At 40.4% G+C, this 18,744-nt stretch overlaps 2 protein-coding genes across 2 annotated transcripts in view; one reads left to right on the top strand and one right to left on the bottom strand.

The window, feature by feature from the left end:
• acsf2 (acyl-CoA synthetase family member 2) overlaps positions 1-18,744 on the bottom strand; it is a 288,967-nt gene that overhangs the window by 178,313 nt on the left and 91,910 nt on the right. The gene's annotated exons all lie outside the window — the stretch shown is intronic.
• The window catches only part of LOC311002958 (rho GTPase-activating protein 44-like), a gene marked incomplete at both ends in the record, with an annotated part of 115,161 nt that overhangs the window by 81,079 nt on the left and 15,338 nt on the right, over positions 1-18,744 (top strand). Inside the window, 8 exon segments of the mRNA XM_083994576.1 lie at positions 888-1,015; positions 2,839-2,950; positions 9,563-9,644; positions 9,760-9,840; positions 11,695-11,811; positions 14,147-14,238; positions 14,390-14,570; positions 17,657-17,674. Coding sequence (XP_083850702.1) covers positions 888-1,015; positions 2,839-2,950; positions 9,563-9,644; positions 9,760-9,840; positions 11,695-11,811; positions 14,147-14,238; positions 14,390-14,570; positions 17,657-17,674 — 811 coding nt within the window.

Here is an 18,744-nt window from a genome sequence, read left to right on the forward strand (position 1 = left end):
CTGGATCCAAAACATACAGAGTTTAATTTGAAATTAGAAATGAAAATGATAAGTTAATCATTATTAAGAAATATTAAACAATCTTTTCTGCAATTGATTAATTCAGTTAATTCATCACAGTCTCATAATTAACTCCAAGACGTCTCTATTACACACAGTTCAAACAGACAGTATCATTGTTCCTATGTTCCTATCACCATGTGATAATGGTGTGTTCAAGGACTGTGGGAACTCATTGTTCTTAGTGAAGAGCCGAATGTGACTCCGCAAACTATCCCCCCCTCTGTTTTTTTCCACAAATCGCACACTGTATGTAATAATAAAATTAATTGACAAACAAATTATGCATCAACATGAGCTGTTTAAAATGTGTTTGTTTGACTTGAACTCATTGAAATAAATGAATCTAAAGAAGCAGAACTAGCAGATTTCCCAGCATGCATTATTAGCTACAGAGGTAAAATACAGATTTTTTTTTGTAGTTAATGTTGTTATATAATATATAATTTTAAATGAGAAATGGAAATGTATTATTTAATCATTAAGAAATATTAAACAATCTTTTCTGCAGTTGATTAATTCAGTTAATTCATCACAGTCTCATAATTAACTCCAAGACGTCTCTATTACACACAGTTCAAACAGACAGTATCATTGTTCCTATGGCCTATGTGATAATGGTGCGTTCAAGGACCGTGGGAACTCATTGTTCTTGAGATGAGCAAGACAACAGTGTTTTGTTGCCTTCAAGGTCAAACAGAAAATAGAGTTTCTGTTTGTCTTAGGTCACTTTTCTGCAACTAATTCCTGGAAAAACCGAGCTTCAGTGAAAGTGTGCGTGTGTGTGACTAACGCTGTGTATGTGTGTGTATTTGTGTGTCCAACAGAGACCTGGGTGGAGAAACCATGCTATGGGAAACCATTAGAGGAGCACTTAGCGCTCAGCGGGAGAGATATTGCCTTTCCCATCGAGGCCTGTGTCACTATGCTGCTGGAGTGTGGCATGCAGGAGGAGGTCAGAAACACACACACACACACACACACACACACACACACACACACACACACACACACACACACACACACACACACACACACACACACACACACACACACACACACACACACACAGGAAACAAAACCATTGTGAGAGTGAGATGAAGTCAGTCTTAATTAGCGACGGGGACAAACGAGGTTGACGTGCACACAGCGGTTTGTCTTTGTTGCTTAATGAATGAACGTGTGAAGGTGAGAAATCCCCGAGTCATGACACATCATCATCCAGTCAGCTGGTGCAGCTGGCGCAGCAGCAGCAGCAGCAGCAGCTTACAGTGACTCAGCAGATCTGTGTGTGTGTGTGTGTGTGAGACTTTAACAGAGTTGGACACTATGAGCTCGTTGGGTCTTTTGTTACAAACGTTTTCAGATTTTCAGGTTTTGGCTCCGAGACACATCGCTTTAATTCTGTGTTAATTCAATCCTGTTAATCCTAAAACCTCTGAAGTCTCACCGGCAAAACGGGTGTGGAAGTTAAAAGTTATTGATTCCTCATGTTTGAAGGAAAAACACACACACACACACACACACACACACACACACACACACACACACACACACACACACACACTGACCTTTGGGGATGAACGACGAGCTGCTGCTGAGTCAGCGATGATGTAAGTTCAGTTTCAGACACAGAAACGTCGGACATGTTGGAAAAAATCAAAACAATAGCAACCAAAAAAAGGGACATTGCCATAAAAAATGGAAAATGCAATGCATACTGTATACTGTAAGACGTCTAGCTTCAGCTAATTTGCAGTCTTTGTCCCTGGTCAGGCTTTAGAATAGGATAAAATATACTGAATACCATAAATGCAATAATAAAAATGCAGTGAATAGGTACCATGAATAAATAAACACAGTTGCAAAATTCAGATTCAACAATTACACATGTTAAATTTAACATTAAACATTAATAAAGTGTTGTATTGACAATGACTTGAGAGAAGTTAATGTTCACATTTCTGCTGCTGCTTAAGCCAATGTTTAACTTTAACACTAAACCTTAACATCTTAACATGCATTATTATTCTTGTAATATAACATTTACATATTTAAAGGGACAGAACTACCTTATTTTATTTTATATTATAAAAGAATATTTACATTTAGATAATGAATAGTAAATATTTATATTTTCTTCTACTGATATTCAGCCTGGGAATAAAGTTATATAATGTCCACATGTGTCTTTACAGTATCAGCACTTCACAAGAGGAAGTCATAGTAGAAATGATGCATGTTTTTACCAAAAAATACATTAAAACACTTTAATTTAGTCTGTTTTATTTTCGTTATTGCTTCGTTGTCGTCTGCTTTTCAGACATAAATAACACAAACTGTCTCAGTCATGTTGAAATGATGTCGTCACCTCCATTTAGACTGAAAGATAAAGTTAATGTAGGAGATTGATGTTTGTTTTTTTATTCTTTTAATCTGTGTTCATCGGTGGAAATGACACTTTGAGGCACTTGAATTTTATATAACAAATTCTTTTTGATGCTGTTTGATTTCAACAAATACAGGACTTCACATTTTACATTTATCTGACACTTTGAAGATTCAAATTCTTAAAACTAATTACAATCAACTAATATATTTACCATGCATTATTATGGATTAAGTTCCCTTATTGAGTTTTGAATGCAGTAGCCTATTTATTTTCACTTCTTCTTAAACTAGTTTAGTTTATTTAATTTATCTTCTAGCTGTTTCTTGCCGTGTGTGTGTTTGTGTGTGTGTGTGAATCTGTCTGACCGGTGTCGTTCTGTGTCTCAGGGTTTGTTCAGAATCGCTCCGTCCGCCTCCAAACTGAAGAAGCTGAAGGCGTCGTTGGACTGCGGCGTGTTGGACGTCCAGGAGTACTCGGCCGACCCGCACGCCATCGCAGGTGAGCTGTCAACAAAAAACCAAACAAACCAAACAAACCACTTTAACGTCCCGTTTGTTAAGTCCTTCTCGCTTTGTGCTCTGTGCGCGTTCACATCAAAGGAGGCGTTTGGCGTCATATGATTTCTACTTCCGCACAAAATGCTGCAAATATGACGAGAGGAGGCTGCTTTTAATTTCTGACAGCTGAACATTGCTCTACTTTTAAATATGAAACTTTATCCATTTAAACTAAATAAACTAGAGCAACGACAACTGTCATTTTTAGATTGTGTTTTATATTGTTTTCATATATTTCACCGATCGACTCATCAAATACACAATCCAACAACTCCAAAACGCTCTGGTGGACAAGTTGTGACCTGCACATTCACCACGCTATGAGATAATAACACAACGTTACCAGACAGAGTTGTTTTAGAGGTAAATTCATGCAAAACCGCTGATGCGTGTTGCCTTCAGGAACAGTTTTTCATCAAGCAGTCTCTGCATTTCCCTCTAAAACAACTCTGTCTGGTAACGTTGTGTTATTATCTCATAGCGTGGTGAATGTGCAGGTCACAACTTGTCCACCAGAGCGTTGTGGAGTTGTTGGATTGTGAATTTGATGAGTTTGATGAGGGAAACCAAGAAATCCCATAATGAGCCTCCGTATAGCGTAGCTCTGAGCAGCTCACGGCTCTGCTCCACCGTTCTAAAAACAGCTTGCACCGGCAATTAAAGGTAACGAACCTACTGCTAAGACTATAGGGATTATGGCAATGGGCCAATTTGCCAAAATGTTGAACTATCCCTTTTAAAAATAGTGAAACAGCTGCGCTTTTATAGCCGATTTTAGGATGAAACACTGAACACAACCACCCGGTCGACTCAGGACCACCTGAACGCACCTGAGCTCCATCCTTCCCCCTCCTTCTCCTGCTTGCACTTCATCTGTTTCCATAACAACCGACTCCCGCCTCTCTCCCTGGGGGATCCGATCTCATCTCATCCCGGCGGCGCGCTAGCTGCACTCGGCTCGCTCTGTACACGTGTCACTGAGACGTCGCTGTGGGAATAAACATCTTCATCAATCTGCCACAAAAGAAGAAGGGGGATAATTTCATTTAATCCCTCTGACGGTTTGTTTTATTTCTCGCGTGTTTCCGCTCCTGAATCACCAGGTGAAGGTTTAATTTGGAGGTTTTTATGTCGAAGCCTCTCGGGAGATTTGGAGGATTACTTACAGATTGATCAGGATTCACTTCAGCTCTCAGTTTCTGTCCGTTCTCCTCCTCTTTGTTCTTCTTTTTCTTCTCCTTCTGGAGTTATAAATTCCAAATATAACTGGGATTAGTGTCAGACAGTGATGAAAAAAAAAGAAAAAAGAAAAATACAAAACAAACAACAAAAAAGATGTGTTTTCTTGGCGTCTTTTTGTTGCTGTCACTGATTCTCCTTTAAATCCGACCTGTGAGTGACGACTAAAGAAAAGAGAAGCTCTCGGGGTTTTTTATGATGCAGCCACTGATCTTTTCTTCCTCTTCTTTTAATCTGACTGCTGCATAAAGCTGCTGTCACATCCAAACCTGAGATCTGCAGCTCAACAACTCCTCATCATATTGTTCAGCTACGAGAAAAACAATAAAACTATGAGACGAGTTTAAAGAAAAGTCTTCCTTTGTGTGTGTTACTGATGATGATGGTGCGTTCAAGTACCTCCAGTAAAACAAGACACAAAACATTCGGTAACACTTTATTTGACGCCTATCTCTATAACACATTATAACCATGCTTATAATGAGTTATAATGCAGTTATATCACTGTATAACTATAGTTATAAACACTCATAAATGATCATAATGCTTTATAACAATAATCATAACACACTATAAAACATTTTATCATGACTTATAAGGTCAGGTTTTATAATACATTATAATTGTTAGTAACTGGTTGACAATGCCCACATCGATAATGCATTATAAATGTAGTTATAATGTGTTATAATTGGCTTATAAATGTGTATAACTATCATTATAAACACTCACATAAGACTTTATAACAATAAGAATAACACATTATAGAGCATTATAACTCTATTATAATACTAAGACCTTATCAGCCATTATGAAATGCTCTATGATGTCTTATGCTTATTGTTATAAAGCCTTATGATAATTAATGAGTGTTTATAATGATAGTTTACACGTTTATAAGCCAATTATAACACATTATAACTACATTTATAATGGATTATTGATGTGGTCATTGTTAGTGAGTTACTAACAATTATAACGTATTATAATACCTGACCGTATAAGTCATGATAAAATGCTTTATAGTGTGTTATGATTATTGTTATAAAGCATTATGATAATTTATGAGTGTTTCTAACTGTAGTTATAAAGTGCTATAACTGCATTATAACTCATTATAAGTATGGTTATAATGTGTTATAGAGATAGGCGTCAAGTAAAGTGTCACCGAACATTCGATGCACCTTTTGTGGTACAAAATCTCAAAGCATGAGTCTGTAACAATGAAGTCATTCAGAAAACGACTTCATCAGTTTGTTCAAGTGTTTCTGGGGACACAAAAAAAGTGACGGACCTTTCTGTTTCAGTTTAATTTATTTGACAAGGGACCATGTACATTAATAAAACATTGTAAAAAAACAAATGTAAATGCACCCGAGTTAGCTATAAAAGCTAGTTTTCATCGCCAGTCCCTCTGCCTGATGGTAAAGGGCAACCTTTAAAAAGAGCAACAGTGAGGTAAAATACCAAAGACACATTCGGTACACATTAATAAATATACATTTGTTAGACAATAATACACATTTGCGATGTCACAAGGTAATTAGTGCTCATATGTGCTTATATTTGCACACCTCAACTGTTTTGTGTCCTCAGAAACACTTCTGTTGCGTTGTTAATCTATTTGCAGCATTTCTTTTGTGCAACTGATGAAGATGTTTTCTGAATTTGCAGCAGGTTTGTGTGTTTTCTTGCCAGTTGTTGCCGTGTTGTTGAGCCCTCAGGGCCGCCGTCTTTTTTCGTCTCTATTCCACCTGGCTCAGGAAGCTGAAATCTGTCAGACTAATTAGTTTTATTATGGATCATACAGAACGCGGTATCATCATCATCGCTCATTTGCACCTGCAGTCTCTGTGCAGGAAGATAGAGAACAACACTCAAAATGAAACATACAAAACATCGTCTCTATAGTCTCCATTTTGAAAGCCATCATGCCCCCCCACTCCACCTCTCCCCCCCCCCATCAGGAACGACACAGTCTGTCCCATTATTAAATACCAAAGTCCGTCACTCAGCAGCGTTGTTCAGTGGAGCGTGAGGAGGAAGAGAGATGAGGTCGTATCCTCCTCTAACGATGCCATGTTAAAGTGAGTTAGCTCTAACAGCAGATCTCATTTGTGAGCCGGTCCTACAGAGAGGGAGGGGGGGAGGGGGGGAGAGAGGGAGAGGGGTGAGGGAGGGGAGGGGGGGGTTGTATGAGCAGTATGAGTTCATCTTCCATTCAGCCTCCCTCTCAATCACTCCTGTCTTCTCTGGAAACACGACGAAGCAGAGCAGAGCAGCGTCCTGTGGTTTCACTGTCATATTGTTTATGTAGCTCCGGTTACACACAACATACCTACACACACACATACGCAACATACCTATATACACACACACTGCATACCTACACACACACACACACACACACACACCTCCAGACTCTCAGACATGCAGCAGCAGCAGCAGCAGCAGAGAGACTCAGACAGAATGACAGCAGCCTCCGAGCTGAGGGACGCTCGCTCCGACTTCGCTGGTTGTCTTCCATCCTGAGAATCCCCAGGGGAATTGAATGCAGCAGACCGAAGAGAACGAGAGAGAGAGACAGAGAGAGAGGAGAGGTGGGGGAGGTGGGGTGGTAAGACAAGTCAGAGAGAAGCTCGGTCGACCGTCGTCTTCCTCGTCAACGCAGGAAAATGACACGACGACTGTGACTGGAAATACTCGTTTCTTCTTGTTTTATTAGAGTTGGTTTGTGTGTCTGTGTGAGCTGAGCATTTTATTAGGAACACCTGTGTTGCAGCCGTGTGATGCACAAATACACACATTAAAGGGATAGTTCAACATTTTGGCAAATTGGCCCATTGCCATAATCCCTATAGTCATAGCAGTAGGTTTCGTTACCTTTAATTGTCGGTGCAAGCTGTTTTTAGAACGGCGGAGCAGAGCCACGAGCTGCTCAGAGCTACGCTACGGAGGCTCATGGGATTTCTTGGTTTCCCTCATCAAACTCATCAAATACACAATCCAACAACTCCACAACGCTCTGGTGGACAAGTTGTGACCTGCACATTCACCACGCTATGAGATACAGTAATAACACAACGTTACCAGACAGAGTTGTTTTAGAGGTAAATTCATGCAAAACAGCTGATGCGCGTTGCCTTCAGGGACAGTTTTTCCAGCAAGCAGTCTCTGCATTTCCCTCTAAAACAACTCTGTCTGGTAACGTTGTGTTATTATCTCATAGCGTGGTGAATGTGCAGGTCACAACTTGTCCACCAGAGCGTTGTGGAGTTGTTGGATTGTGTATTTGATGAGTTTGATGAGGGAAACAAAGAAATCCCATGAGCCTCCGTAGCGTAGCTCTGAGCAGCTCACGGCTCTGCTCTGCCGTTCTAAAAATAGCTTGCACCGACAATTAAAGGTAACGAACCTACTGCTATGACTATAGGGATTATGGCAACGGGCCAATTTGCCAAAATGTTGAACTATCCAGTTTAAACCTCTGAATAGACAAATAAGTAGAGATCTCTGGGCTGGTTGAATGTTGCTGAAACTTCAAACACACACACACCTGAGTGATCGCTGCATGAAACGAGGAGAAAATGTCAGATTGTCGGTTTTGGGTTAAAGTTAGGGGTGTAACGGTATATGTATTCGTCCCGTGCCGTCACGGTACGGGGGTCACGGTTCGGTGCACACAGTCACACGACGAATACGTCTGAATGAATATTAAAAAAAAAAAAAAAAAAAAAAAAAGTCGAGTCCTCACTCGAATCCAGGTGGCGGTAATGAGCCTCGAAGCTGCGTGCAGCCGTCATAGCAGACGAAGAAGAGAAGTGATGAGAGAGTGAAGTTAGAGGAGGAGAGCTGTCTGCTTCATTCATGTCACTGTGGCTTCTCAATGAAACAAACGGCGGCGGCTCGCGACCATAATACATCCATGCTCGCGACTGGCCCACCGGACAAAGTCCGTCGGCGATGTTTCACGGATGCGCGGTGCGTCGCTAGAAACGCATCAAACACGTAGCGCATGTTCAACCCGATATGTCAATCATGGTGCAAGTAAAAAGACTAGTTGTGTGCAACAACTTATCCCGCAGCTTTTAAGCCTCTTGACATGAACACAGACAGGTGAGTAGAAAAGGAGACCGCACACTATATATAATCAGACACATTTTGTCTGATGAAGGGCTGACGCCCGAAACGTGAGTGACATTAAACTGTCACGGGAGCTTTTAACTAGTGTGCGGTCTCCTTTTTTCCTTACCTGTGTCTTTCTTGGTGGTCCAGCACCTAGTCTTCAGTTTTTTGGGGGATGTGCGTGTAGCTGCCTCTGTCTTATGAACACAGGCAGGACCAGAAACATCATCAAAGTAACTGCTAGTCTAATTTAACTGTGTAAACCAACATTGATGTCAGTTTATTGTTTTGTTTTTTTAATAATATTTTTTTAATAATAATAATTTAATAATTCGAATAATAGTTGCCAGTTGTCAAGTGCACGTTTTTTTTCCTCTAGAATTAATGAATGGCATTATAACACTCCTAATGCACTTGTTTTATTTTGTATTCTTTTTTCTTTTAACTTTTATAACACAAGACAGATTTTAGTTTTACATTCAATTAGTGTCTGTTGTACCAAAACCGTACCGAACCGTGACCCCTGAACCGAGGTACGTACCGAACCGTGACTTTTGTGTACCGTTACACCCCTAGTTAAAGTAAAAAAAAAGTATCAAATGTCAGACGCTGCCCCCCCCTCCTCCTCTTCCTCCTCCTCCTCCTCCTCTGTCGGTGCGTTCAGGTTCAGGCGGCATTAGAGGATCTAACAGTAACAGGTGCTGTGATTGGAGAACACTGAAGCATCTCTATAATATAACAGACCATAATCTCAGCCGAGTGGAGAGCCCGATGATTTTGTCTGGTTTGCAGGAATCGAACGTGAAGAAGCCGGTGAATGACACACACATTTACTATATCACACACACACTCACACTCACACACACACACACACACAGAGTGGAGTCGAGTCGGCAATAAGAAGAAGAAGGAAATTAAACTCACTCACATAAAAACGATCAGATCCTGAGACTTCAATCTGCACCGGCTCCTTCTTCTCCTTCTTTTTTTTCTTTCTTCTTCACAGTCGTAATGAAATCTTCCGACTGGACGACAGAGGCATCAGTCACACACACACACACACACACACACACACACACACACACACACACACACACACACACACACACACACACACACACACACACACACACACACACACACACACACACTCATACACTCATGTGTTTCTCTCTGCTTCCTCCTCCAGGCGCTCTGAAGTCGTACCTGCGTGAGCTCCCGGAGCCTCTGATGAGCTTTGAGCTCTACAACGACTGGATTCAGGCCTCCAAGTCTGTATCTCCTTTTTTTACATTTATATTACAAAGTTTAAATCTGTTGTAAGTTTTAAAACATTTAGTATATATGTTTATACTCTTCTGAACTGCACCTTTTTCTTTTCTACAGCATTCAAGATCAAGACAAGAGGCTCCAGGCTCTGCTCAACGCCTGCGAGAAACTACCGCCGGCCAACAACAACAACTTCAAGTGAGTCGCTGTGTCCGTGAGATTTTTTTTTATTCATCCAAACCATTGTTAAACTTGGTTCTTTGTTTTTTCTGGATAATGAGTTAATTTAACAACGACAATGGAATAAAAAACAACATCCTGAAAAATTAAATTCCGATTATTTAATCCGTCCTTCCTTTACTCCGTCACTTGTTTTGCTTTCCGAAACTCCTCGTAGTCACTTAGAGACAAAAATGTATTAGAGTTTCCACCAAAAAAAAAAAAAAACATAAAAAAAAAAAACAGAACACAAAAGAATAGAAAAATATTAAGATAAGATGAGATTAAAAATGTCCATACTATTATATCCATATATTCATATATAAAATATAAGAATCATATCTTAATCCAATCACATTTTGCCATTAAACTTAAATTAAATTAGATTTGAGGCCATAGGATACAGTTTTTTATTGATTAGAGCCAATTTCAGTTTCCTTTAAAGGAGAATTCCGGTCATTTTCTAAGTAGCGCTCTACAGCTACCATAGGAAAAGACCCGAGAATAATATGTGCAGCCCGGACCTACACTAGCTCTCCTCCTGCTAGCTGCTCTACATTGCAGTTAAACAGTGAAGTAATGGGGGCAGAACTTTAAAAACCGTGACTTTGGTCTCTATATACAATGCTCAAAATATCACTACACAAGCTTTGCAACATCCACCAGTTCCTTACCACACAACACTGACTGTGAACTCCGTTAATATGAGAGAGCAGTGCTACATGTGTGTTTTTATCACGTACCTCTGTTTACTCTATAGCTTCCTTGGTAGACCTTACTAGTTGACTGTCGAGCTCGGGACTGTTTCCATATCAACAAGGACAAAAATGCGAGGAAAACGTGGATTTAGGAGGAAAAAAAAGATTTTGGATGGGAAACAAGGCAGTTATATTCATATTGATGCTTTTTTTCCCCCATTCAAAACCTAGCCTAGACCTAGAGCTGTAGAGTGTTACTTAGAAAATGACCGGAATTCTCCTTTAATTTCATCACAGCAGCAGGTGTTAAATCTTTGAGGCTCAATCTGTCTCACACTGACCTCAGTTTGACCCGGTAAAAACTGATCAAAACTTTAACTGTAGCTGGATGAAGATGAACTGTGGGACAGAGGAGAAGCACGGTGATGAGGAGGAGGAGGAGGAGGAGGAGGAGGAGGAGGAGGAGGAGGAGGAGAGGAGATGAAGGCATGGGGGAGAAATTAAAGAGGGAGTTGCTGCAGCTCTTGTCAGTGTCATCATCAAATCGCACAAATAGGAAGTATTTTTAGACGGTGGTCCTGGGAGGAGACCTGTCAGACCTGTCCAGATGATCGCTGCTCGCTGCAACGAGCCGCCTCATGTTCACTGGGCCGCAGTCGAGCTCGCCATGAGTCATCGAGCTCGGCTGCTCGCACACAGCCACACAAACCCACTGGCCCACTTCTGAGCCTCGGAGCAGAGAGGAAGAGGAGGAGAAGAGAGCAATTTGCTTCAATGATGATGATGATGATGATGTGTTTTTAGCTCGGATAGGCCGGATAAACGAACACAGAGCCAGCGTGTGGCGTTGGAAACAGTGTTGTTCTGTTATTTCCCACATTTCTTCTCACTGAGCTGGAAACAGACACACAGACTCTCGAGGTCATTTATCTTCAGCTTTAAGGAGCCAAGTCGGTTTTTATTTGTAGTATTTAACTCAAAATCACAGATTTACAGTCATTCAAACATACGACCAACCATCTCTCTCCTCAGAGCTGTAATAGAAAACAGAGAAATCAAAGCTTTTAACAAAAAAACAAAAAAACAAAAAGATTATTAATCTGTTTGAATTTCTCTCCTGCGTCTGTTTTTACAGGTATTTGATTAAATTCCTCTCCAAACTGACCGAGGACCAGGACGTGAACAAGATGACACCAGGGAACATCGCGATCGTCCTCGGACCAAACCTGCTGTGGACGCACAACGAGGGCGGGTACGACTGTTACTGAGCTGCATTATAGTTATACATAAAGGTTATATTTATATATTTAAAGGCAAAACACATTTATTAATAGATAGATAGATAGATAGATAGATAGATAGATAGATAGATAGATAGATAGATAGATAGATAGATAGATAGATAGATAGATAGACAGACAAAGACTGCAAATTAGCTGAAGCTAGACGTCTTGTATGCATCGCATTTTTCATTATTTGTGGCAATGTATGTATCGTCCCTGTTAAATAAACATTAAAATAAAATTAGATAGATAGATAGATAGATAGATAGATAGATAGATAGATAGATAGATAGATAGATAGATAGATAGATAGATAGATAGATAGATAGATACTGTAGATAGATGGATACTTTAATAATCCTTCACAGGGAATTATAATTGTTACAGCAGCAGCATTCACACGTCATTCATTGCAACAACGAAAAGATCTATCTAAAAAATTGCAGACCTAAATATGAAATTAAGCGATAAACACCCAATAGACTAATAAATACCTACAAGTAGAAATGCAAAAATACATACAGGATAAATACAGCACCATTCAGATAAAAGCCAAAAAAAAAAGAAAGAGAAAATTGCCTTCACATTGTCTCCAGAGCCTGATTTCTGAGTCATGGAGCTCTATTGTTGTGAGACGTTCACTGACCCGGCCTCCTCTTCCCATCAGCGAGGTTTCCAGAGTTAATCTGAGGTTCAGAGTTATTTCTCTCTCTCTGCTCCTCTCTGCTTTCACATGTGAAGAATCAGTTTGTAACGCAGCAGCAGCAGCAGCAGCAGCAGCAGCAGCAGCAGAGGAATCACTCGCCTCTGAGCTGCTGATAGTCGAGGAGCTCAAAGAGCCGTTAACACAAAAGGCCGGTGGGCTTCGACACAGTGAACGCACCACGATGACTAAGCAGACAGGGAAGAGGAGGAGGAGGAGGAGGGGCAGACACTTCTTTTATATCTCTGTGTAAATCTCACTAACTCTTCATCCCTCTCTTAACTTTTAATTAGGATTTTAATAGGCCTCGTTTCTGAAATGGTTTTCATTTTTTTTGTGTGTCGGTCGTTTTATTTTATTTAAAGCCTCTGCAGTATCATGAAAACGTGTTCATCCGCCGCCCGAGTCTAAACTGTGATGATCCCGACAGCGACTCTGTCTCTGTCAATTCAATTCAATTCAAACAGCTTTATTGGCATGAACAGAAACTATTTACAAAGATATTTCAATATAACAAATATACAATATGAAACATTTCAACATATACACATATATACAATATTAGACATTTCAATATTAGAGAGCAACAGGAGGAAAAGGCTCGTGCACACTGATCAAAAATGGCAATGTCCACCAGAGATTAACAGATGCAACAAAGATTTAATGGTCCATCAAACAACAAAAAAGTGCAACCATGGTGATAAAATAAAATAAAGAAACAAAAATAAGTAAGACAAAAACGTTTCGGCCTACACAGCCATCTTCAGTCTGTCTCTTAAAGGGGCAAATCACACACCTGTGCTCTATTTGTAGATTGAGACAGAGTCACACAGTGGGTGGATGATCCATACATTTCAATATTAGAAATATACTATATACAATATTACATATTTCAATATAACAAATAAACATTTTATTACATATAAAGTACATTACAATAGAATTGAATGCAATCAGGTATAAATAATGGTGCAAGTTAAAGCAGAAGTAAGCAATATTTTTGTGTTAATATAAGTCTTAAATAGTTATATCTTCCGACAGCAATCACTTACATAGAGTGTTTGGACCGAAACACGGGTCTGTCAGTCACTCTGCTCTGAGCCGAGGAGAAAACTTTCTTCGTATCCTACAAGTTTTATCCAATGAGGAGAGAGAACGGCATAAAGGGGCGGTCCTCTCTGTGTGTGCAGCCAAGGGATGCGCCTGAATGTGGTGACGTAGGGACGAGGACCAATAGATCCATGACGAGGGCGGGGGCTGCTAACTCCGTCGGCTGACAAGACGTTATGGTGCGTTCAAGGGCAACCCGTAACTCGTGTTTTTCCGACCTGTGAAGTCGTACCAGTTCGATCTGGTACGAGTTCACGGGTCAGAAGTTACAAGTGGCCGTTATAGTGACTTTCACAGGTAAAACAGGTCGGAAAAACACGAGTGGGTTGCCTGGAACGCTTCAAAGTCGTAAGATGTGACGTGAAGCTGTAATTTACGGTTTCAAAAGCCTGCCTGGAACGCAGCATTAGCCAAAACGACCGGATCGCTTACTTCTGCTTTAAGATGTTAAAGTCTCTCTCTGTCTCTGTCTCTGTCTCTATTCGCTGCAGCAACATCACCGAGATGATGACGACAGTTTCGCTGCAGATCGTCGGCATCATCGAGCCCATCATCCAGCACGCCGACTGGTTCTTCCCCGGAGGTGAGGAGGAGGAGGAGGAAGGAGGAGGAGGAGGAGGAGGAGGGAGGATAACGCAACAGGAAGTGGATTTTTATATCTGGAAGCAGCCAAACTAACTTTCCTCTCTCTCTTCTGTTTTTCTCCTCTTCTTCTTTTTCTTCTTGTTTCTCAGAAATCGAGTTCAACGTGACGGGGAACTACGGCAGCCCCGTCCACACCAACCACAACGCCAACTACAGCTCCATGCCGTCCCCGGACATGGAGCAGATCGACCGCAGACAGAGCGACCAGAGCCGACGGCCCCTCAGCGTCGCCACGGACAACATGATGCTGGAGTTCTACAAGAAGGACGGGTACGGTCAGACACTTTATATATATATATAAGACTGGTTTTTATTTATACGCAGCGCTTCTTTATGGATCTAGTCAAAATCTGATGTTTAAACACCTTACTTTAGATATCTAAAAAACGTAATTTACAATAAAGAAATCATTTATAAAAGGCAAATAAACAAGTAAAGGTAAAACTTTATAATAACTACACATGATAAAGGTTTATTAGATCCTTATTTTATCCGTCATAAAACATTCTTCCTACATTTATATGAATTAGTCTGTAATTTTTGGATGGATTTAACATTTATAAATCAATTATCATATCAATAACAAATAGTTAGTTAGTTAATTAGCAGATGTCAGTGGTTCATAAGAGCATTTATGAAGTGTCAGTAAATTATTAACAACTGTTTAGATGAACATTTATGCTTCACTTAAACATACAATGATTTAGACATTCAAAAATGACGAGTGAGTGAGTTAAAACTGAAGTTCACGATTAATTCAGGTCATTAATACTAGTTTTTACTTTATAAAACATCTATTAACACTTTATAAATGATCTGATAAACCAACGACAACTCGTGATTAATTAAGAACGTTTGTAACTGATATAATACTTTTTATTTATCTTTTTATATGTTGAATCTGAGAGTTAAACATTTAAAACTGTCTTTATAAATGACTAATTATTGTCTAATTAGTCAACGTAGAAAGAATTCACTTGTTGATGTTGTAGCTTTTCAACGGCTACGGGCTTCGTTTTAACAAATGTACAAACTTTTTGTGAATGAAAAATGGGATATAAGTTGTAGTGGACAAATCACAGAGTCAAAGTTTGGACTCAGTTTCTCTGAATGATCTGAATCTGATCAAAACAAACAGAAACAAAGCAGCAACAGATGCTGAGTGTCGATAGGAGGAATTCAGCCCACTCAATCTAAAAAAAAAAAAAAAAACCTCCCGGTGATCAGATCAATCAGCGGTTTCCTCTGTTGCGTTCAGGGTGAATCCGACCTGACAGCTCTTTTCTAAACACGGCCACTCGGAGGCACGTGAAGTTTCCACATGACTTCATCCTGACAGTCGAGTGAAGTCAGAGCTGGAGAATTCCCGTCTGATTACGCAAGTTTCATGTGAGACGAGACCTCGAGGGGCAGAGTAGGAGTAGGAGTGGAGGGGTTTGGAGGGTGTGGGGGGATAAAGGCTTCAGTTTCACTACGAGGTGGACGGACGGGGAGGATCGGGTGTCACTCTTTCATCCACCTGCCTGCGAGCGCTCGGTGAAAACAAGAGAGGAAAGACAGAGAGAGATAGAGAGAGAAAGACGCAGGGCGAGCTGACATTTAGTCTGTGAAATGAGGAATCTGACTGAATCCTCGAGCTGCAGAGGAGGATTAGCTGCAAACCAGTTAGTCGCTCTCTTTTCCTCTTTCTCCTGCTCCGTGTCTTCCTTTTCTCTAATGCTTTAATACTCCCTCGGTCTTATTAGAGCCGGCGGTGTATAGTCGCAGCCGTCTGCACTGCAGAACCACAGACCACGAGTTTCTCCTGCTAATTAAACCTGCAGCCAGCGGATCAATAGAAACGCCACTACAGGTCTCACATCTGAGCCTGTTTGTGTGTAAAGTTGAATTTTTACATGAATAAATTCACAGCTCTGAGGATCTGTTGCCTGGCTATGTTAAAAAAAAACAACGTAGTATGAAATCATCATTCCCACGGTTCGTCTTGTGCTTTAATTTGGCCGGTGAGAATAATTTATATCAGGAGCCCTGGAAAGAATAAAACACACAAAAGTGGAAAAGCAGCAGCAGAGAAAAGAGGTTAAAGGTTTTCACCTGTCTCTGTTTGTCTGTCTGCAGGATTATACACAAAAAAACTCACAGTTGGTCTCTGATCTGGATTGTTTTTATTATTTCCTCTGATGCAGTCTGGTGTGTGTTGTTGCTCTGTTTTCTCTGAGTGACCTCGTAGTCTGAGATTTTCCTTTTTTATCAGAGCAAAATATCCAGAGCATCTTCTGGAAAATGTGGTGAATTAAAATCAGAGTGAATCGACGTAAATATCAGTTTGAGAACTTTGTAAAAAGGCGATATGTCTGCTGTTTCCTCCTCCTCCTTCTTTCCTTCCTCGTTGGTTTATTTATGAACACAAAACTCGCGAAACAAGATGGCGACACTCTCTAAAGCAAGACCCTTGCCATATGTAGATATGAAAGAAGAATTATCTAGCTACACACTGCAAAAACTCAAATCTTTCCAAGAATATTTGTCTCATTTTTCGTCAAAACTAATCTCTTTCCACTTAAAATAAGACTTATCACCTAAAAATGAACTTGTTTTTAGATAATTTTACTGTTTCAAACTAATTTTCACTTGAAATAAGCAGAAAAATCTGCCAGTGAAAGCAAGTTTTTTTTGTGCTTGTAAATGAGAAAGAAAAACTTGCTATCAGATTTTTCTACTTATTTCAAGCGAAAATATGTTTTAGAGAAGTAAAAAGTGTCTAAAAACAAGCTACTTATTTTCTATCTTATTTTAAGTATTTGTTTTGACTAGAAATAAGACAAATATTCTTGGTAAGATTTTGAGTTTTTGCAGTGCGAAAACCAAACAAATTTTATTTTATAGCGATTATACACTTATACAAATATATTCATGGTTTGTATATTCAGATTTTGCCAATAAACCTCGACAATTATTACACACTGGACCTTTAAGTACGTAAACACCTGAGCAAAGTTTGTGGAGAACTGGGAAATTATACTCATGTCAGAACAACTCACCACAAAACCACACTGATCACTGATTAAAGGAAATAGTTTTAATCTTTTCAAATTAAAACAAACTTAGTGGATGATCATTTCTCTCCTTCTCTCTGTTGGGCTCTTATTTTGAAGGATTTTCTTGGATCCATTTGGGAAACTTTGACCTCGTAACAGAGCGATCCTTTAAATCTCTCTCCTCTGGACTTCCTGTCCTCCATCTTTACATCTCGTCTTTAAACTTCCTGTCCCTCCTCTGCCGCTCTGGTAACGACGTTAACGAGGCGTTGACCCTCCTGTCCTCATTGTGCTTGTCTCTGTTTTTGAACAACGCAGCATTAGGAAGATACAAAGGTACAGTATTGTTCCTCCTCTCCTCTCCTCCGCTCATCCACTCATCCACTCGTCCACTCGTCCTCTCATCGGCCAATTCATCATCTGTCTGTCTCAGCTGCACCGTGACAGGACCTGTCTGTCACTTGTCACACAGATATTTGTGTGTGTACGCGTGTGTGTGTGTGTGTTTATTGCTCCTGTCAGGTGTCTGCTGCTGTCACACAACTTGGACTCCTATAGTTCAATGTCTCCTACTGATTGGGGGGGTAAAGGGGGGGTAAAGGGGGGGTAAAGGAGGGGGTAAAGGAGGGGGTGAGGGAGGGGTGACATGAACAAAGCAGGTTTTTCTCTCTGTGTTTGTTTAAGTGCCGTCTCTGGACGGACTCGTTGAGCCTGAGAGGACAAACGCCTCCTCCTGTTGTTGTTGTTGTTTCTGTCAGTTTTTAATCATGTTAAAGGAACAGTTTTACATTTTTTAAACACCTTATCCTGATGTTAGAAAGCTTTGCATAAACAGTGAAGGAAGGAGACACAGGAGACAAACTTTACCTGTTCACCTGCTCCATGTGGTGAGAAGATACAGAAGCCCTGAGCAACCAAATGTTAAAGGGATAGTTCAACATTTTGGCAAATTGGCCAAAAATTGAACAAAAAAAGCTCACGCACATCCAGTGTGCAACCAGGTGCTGAGTCCAGAGAGGCGAACATCAAAAAGAAGAAAGGACTCACCACACTGTAGACGCTCCCAAGTATACAAAAATTTATTGGAGGACTACATTAAAAGGGGACAATGTTTCGAGCAATGCGCTCTTCGTCAGGTCAATTTAGACAGTTGCTTTCAGGTGTTCATTAAATAGATACACACTGTAGGATCCACCCATGGGCGTGGATGAGTGAAGCACCACCGGCAAATTGGCCCGTTGCCATAATCCCTATAGTCATAACAGTAGGTCCGTTACCTTTAATTGTCGGTGAAAGCTATTTTTAGAACGGCGGAGCAGAGCCGTGAGCTGCTCAGAGCTACGCTACGGAGGCTCATGGGATTTCTTGGTTTCGCTCATCAAACTCATCAAATACACGATCCAACA

The sequence above is a fragment of the Trachurus trachurus genome (assembly GCF_905171665.1).
Source record: "Trachurus trachurus genome assembly, chromosome: 19".
Taxonomy (NCBI): domain Eukaryota; kingdom Metazoa; phylum Chordata; class Actinopteri; order Carangiformes; family Carangidae; genus Trachurus; species Trachurus trachurus.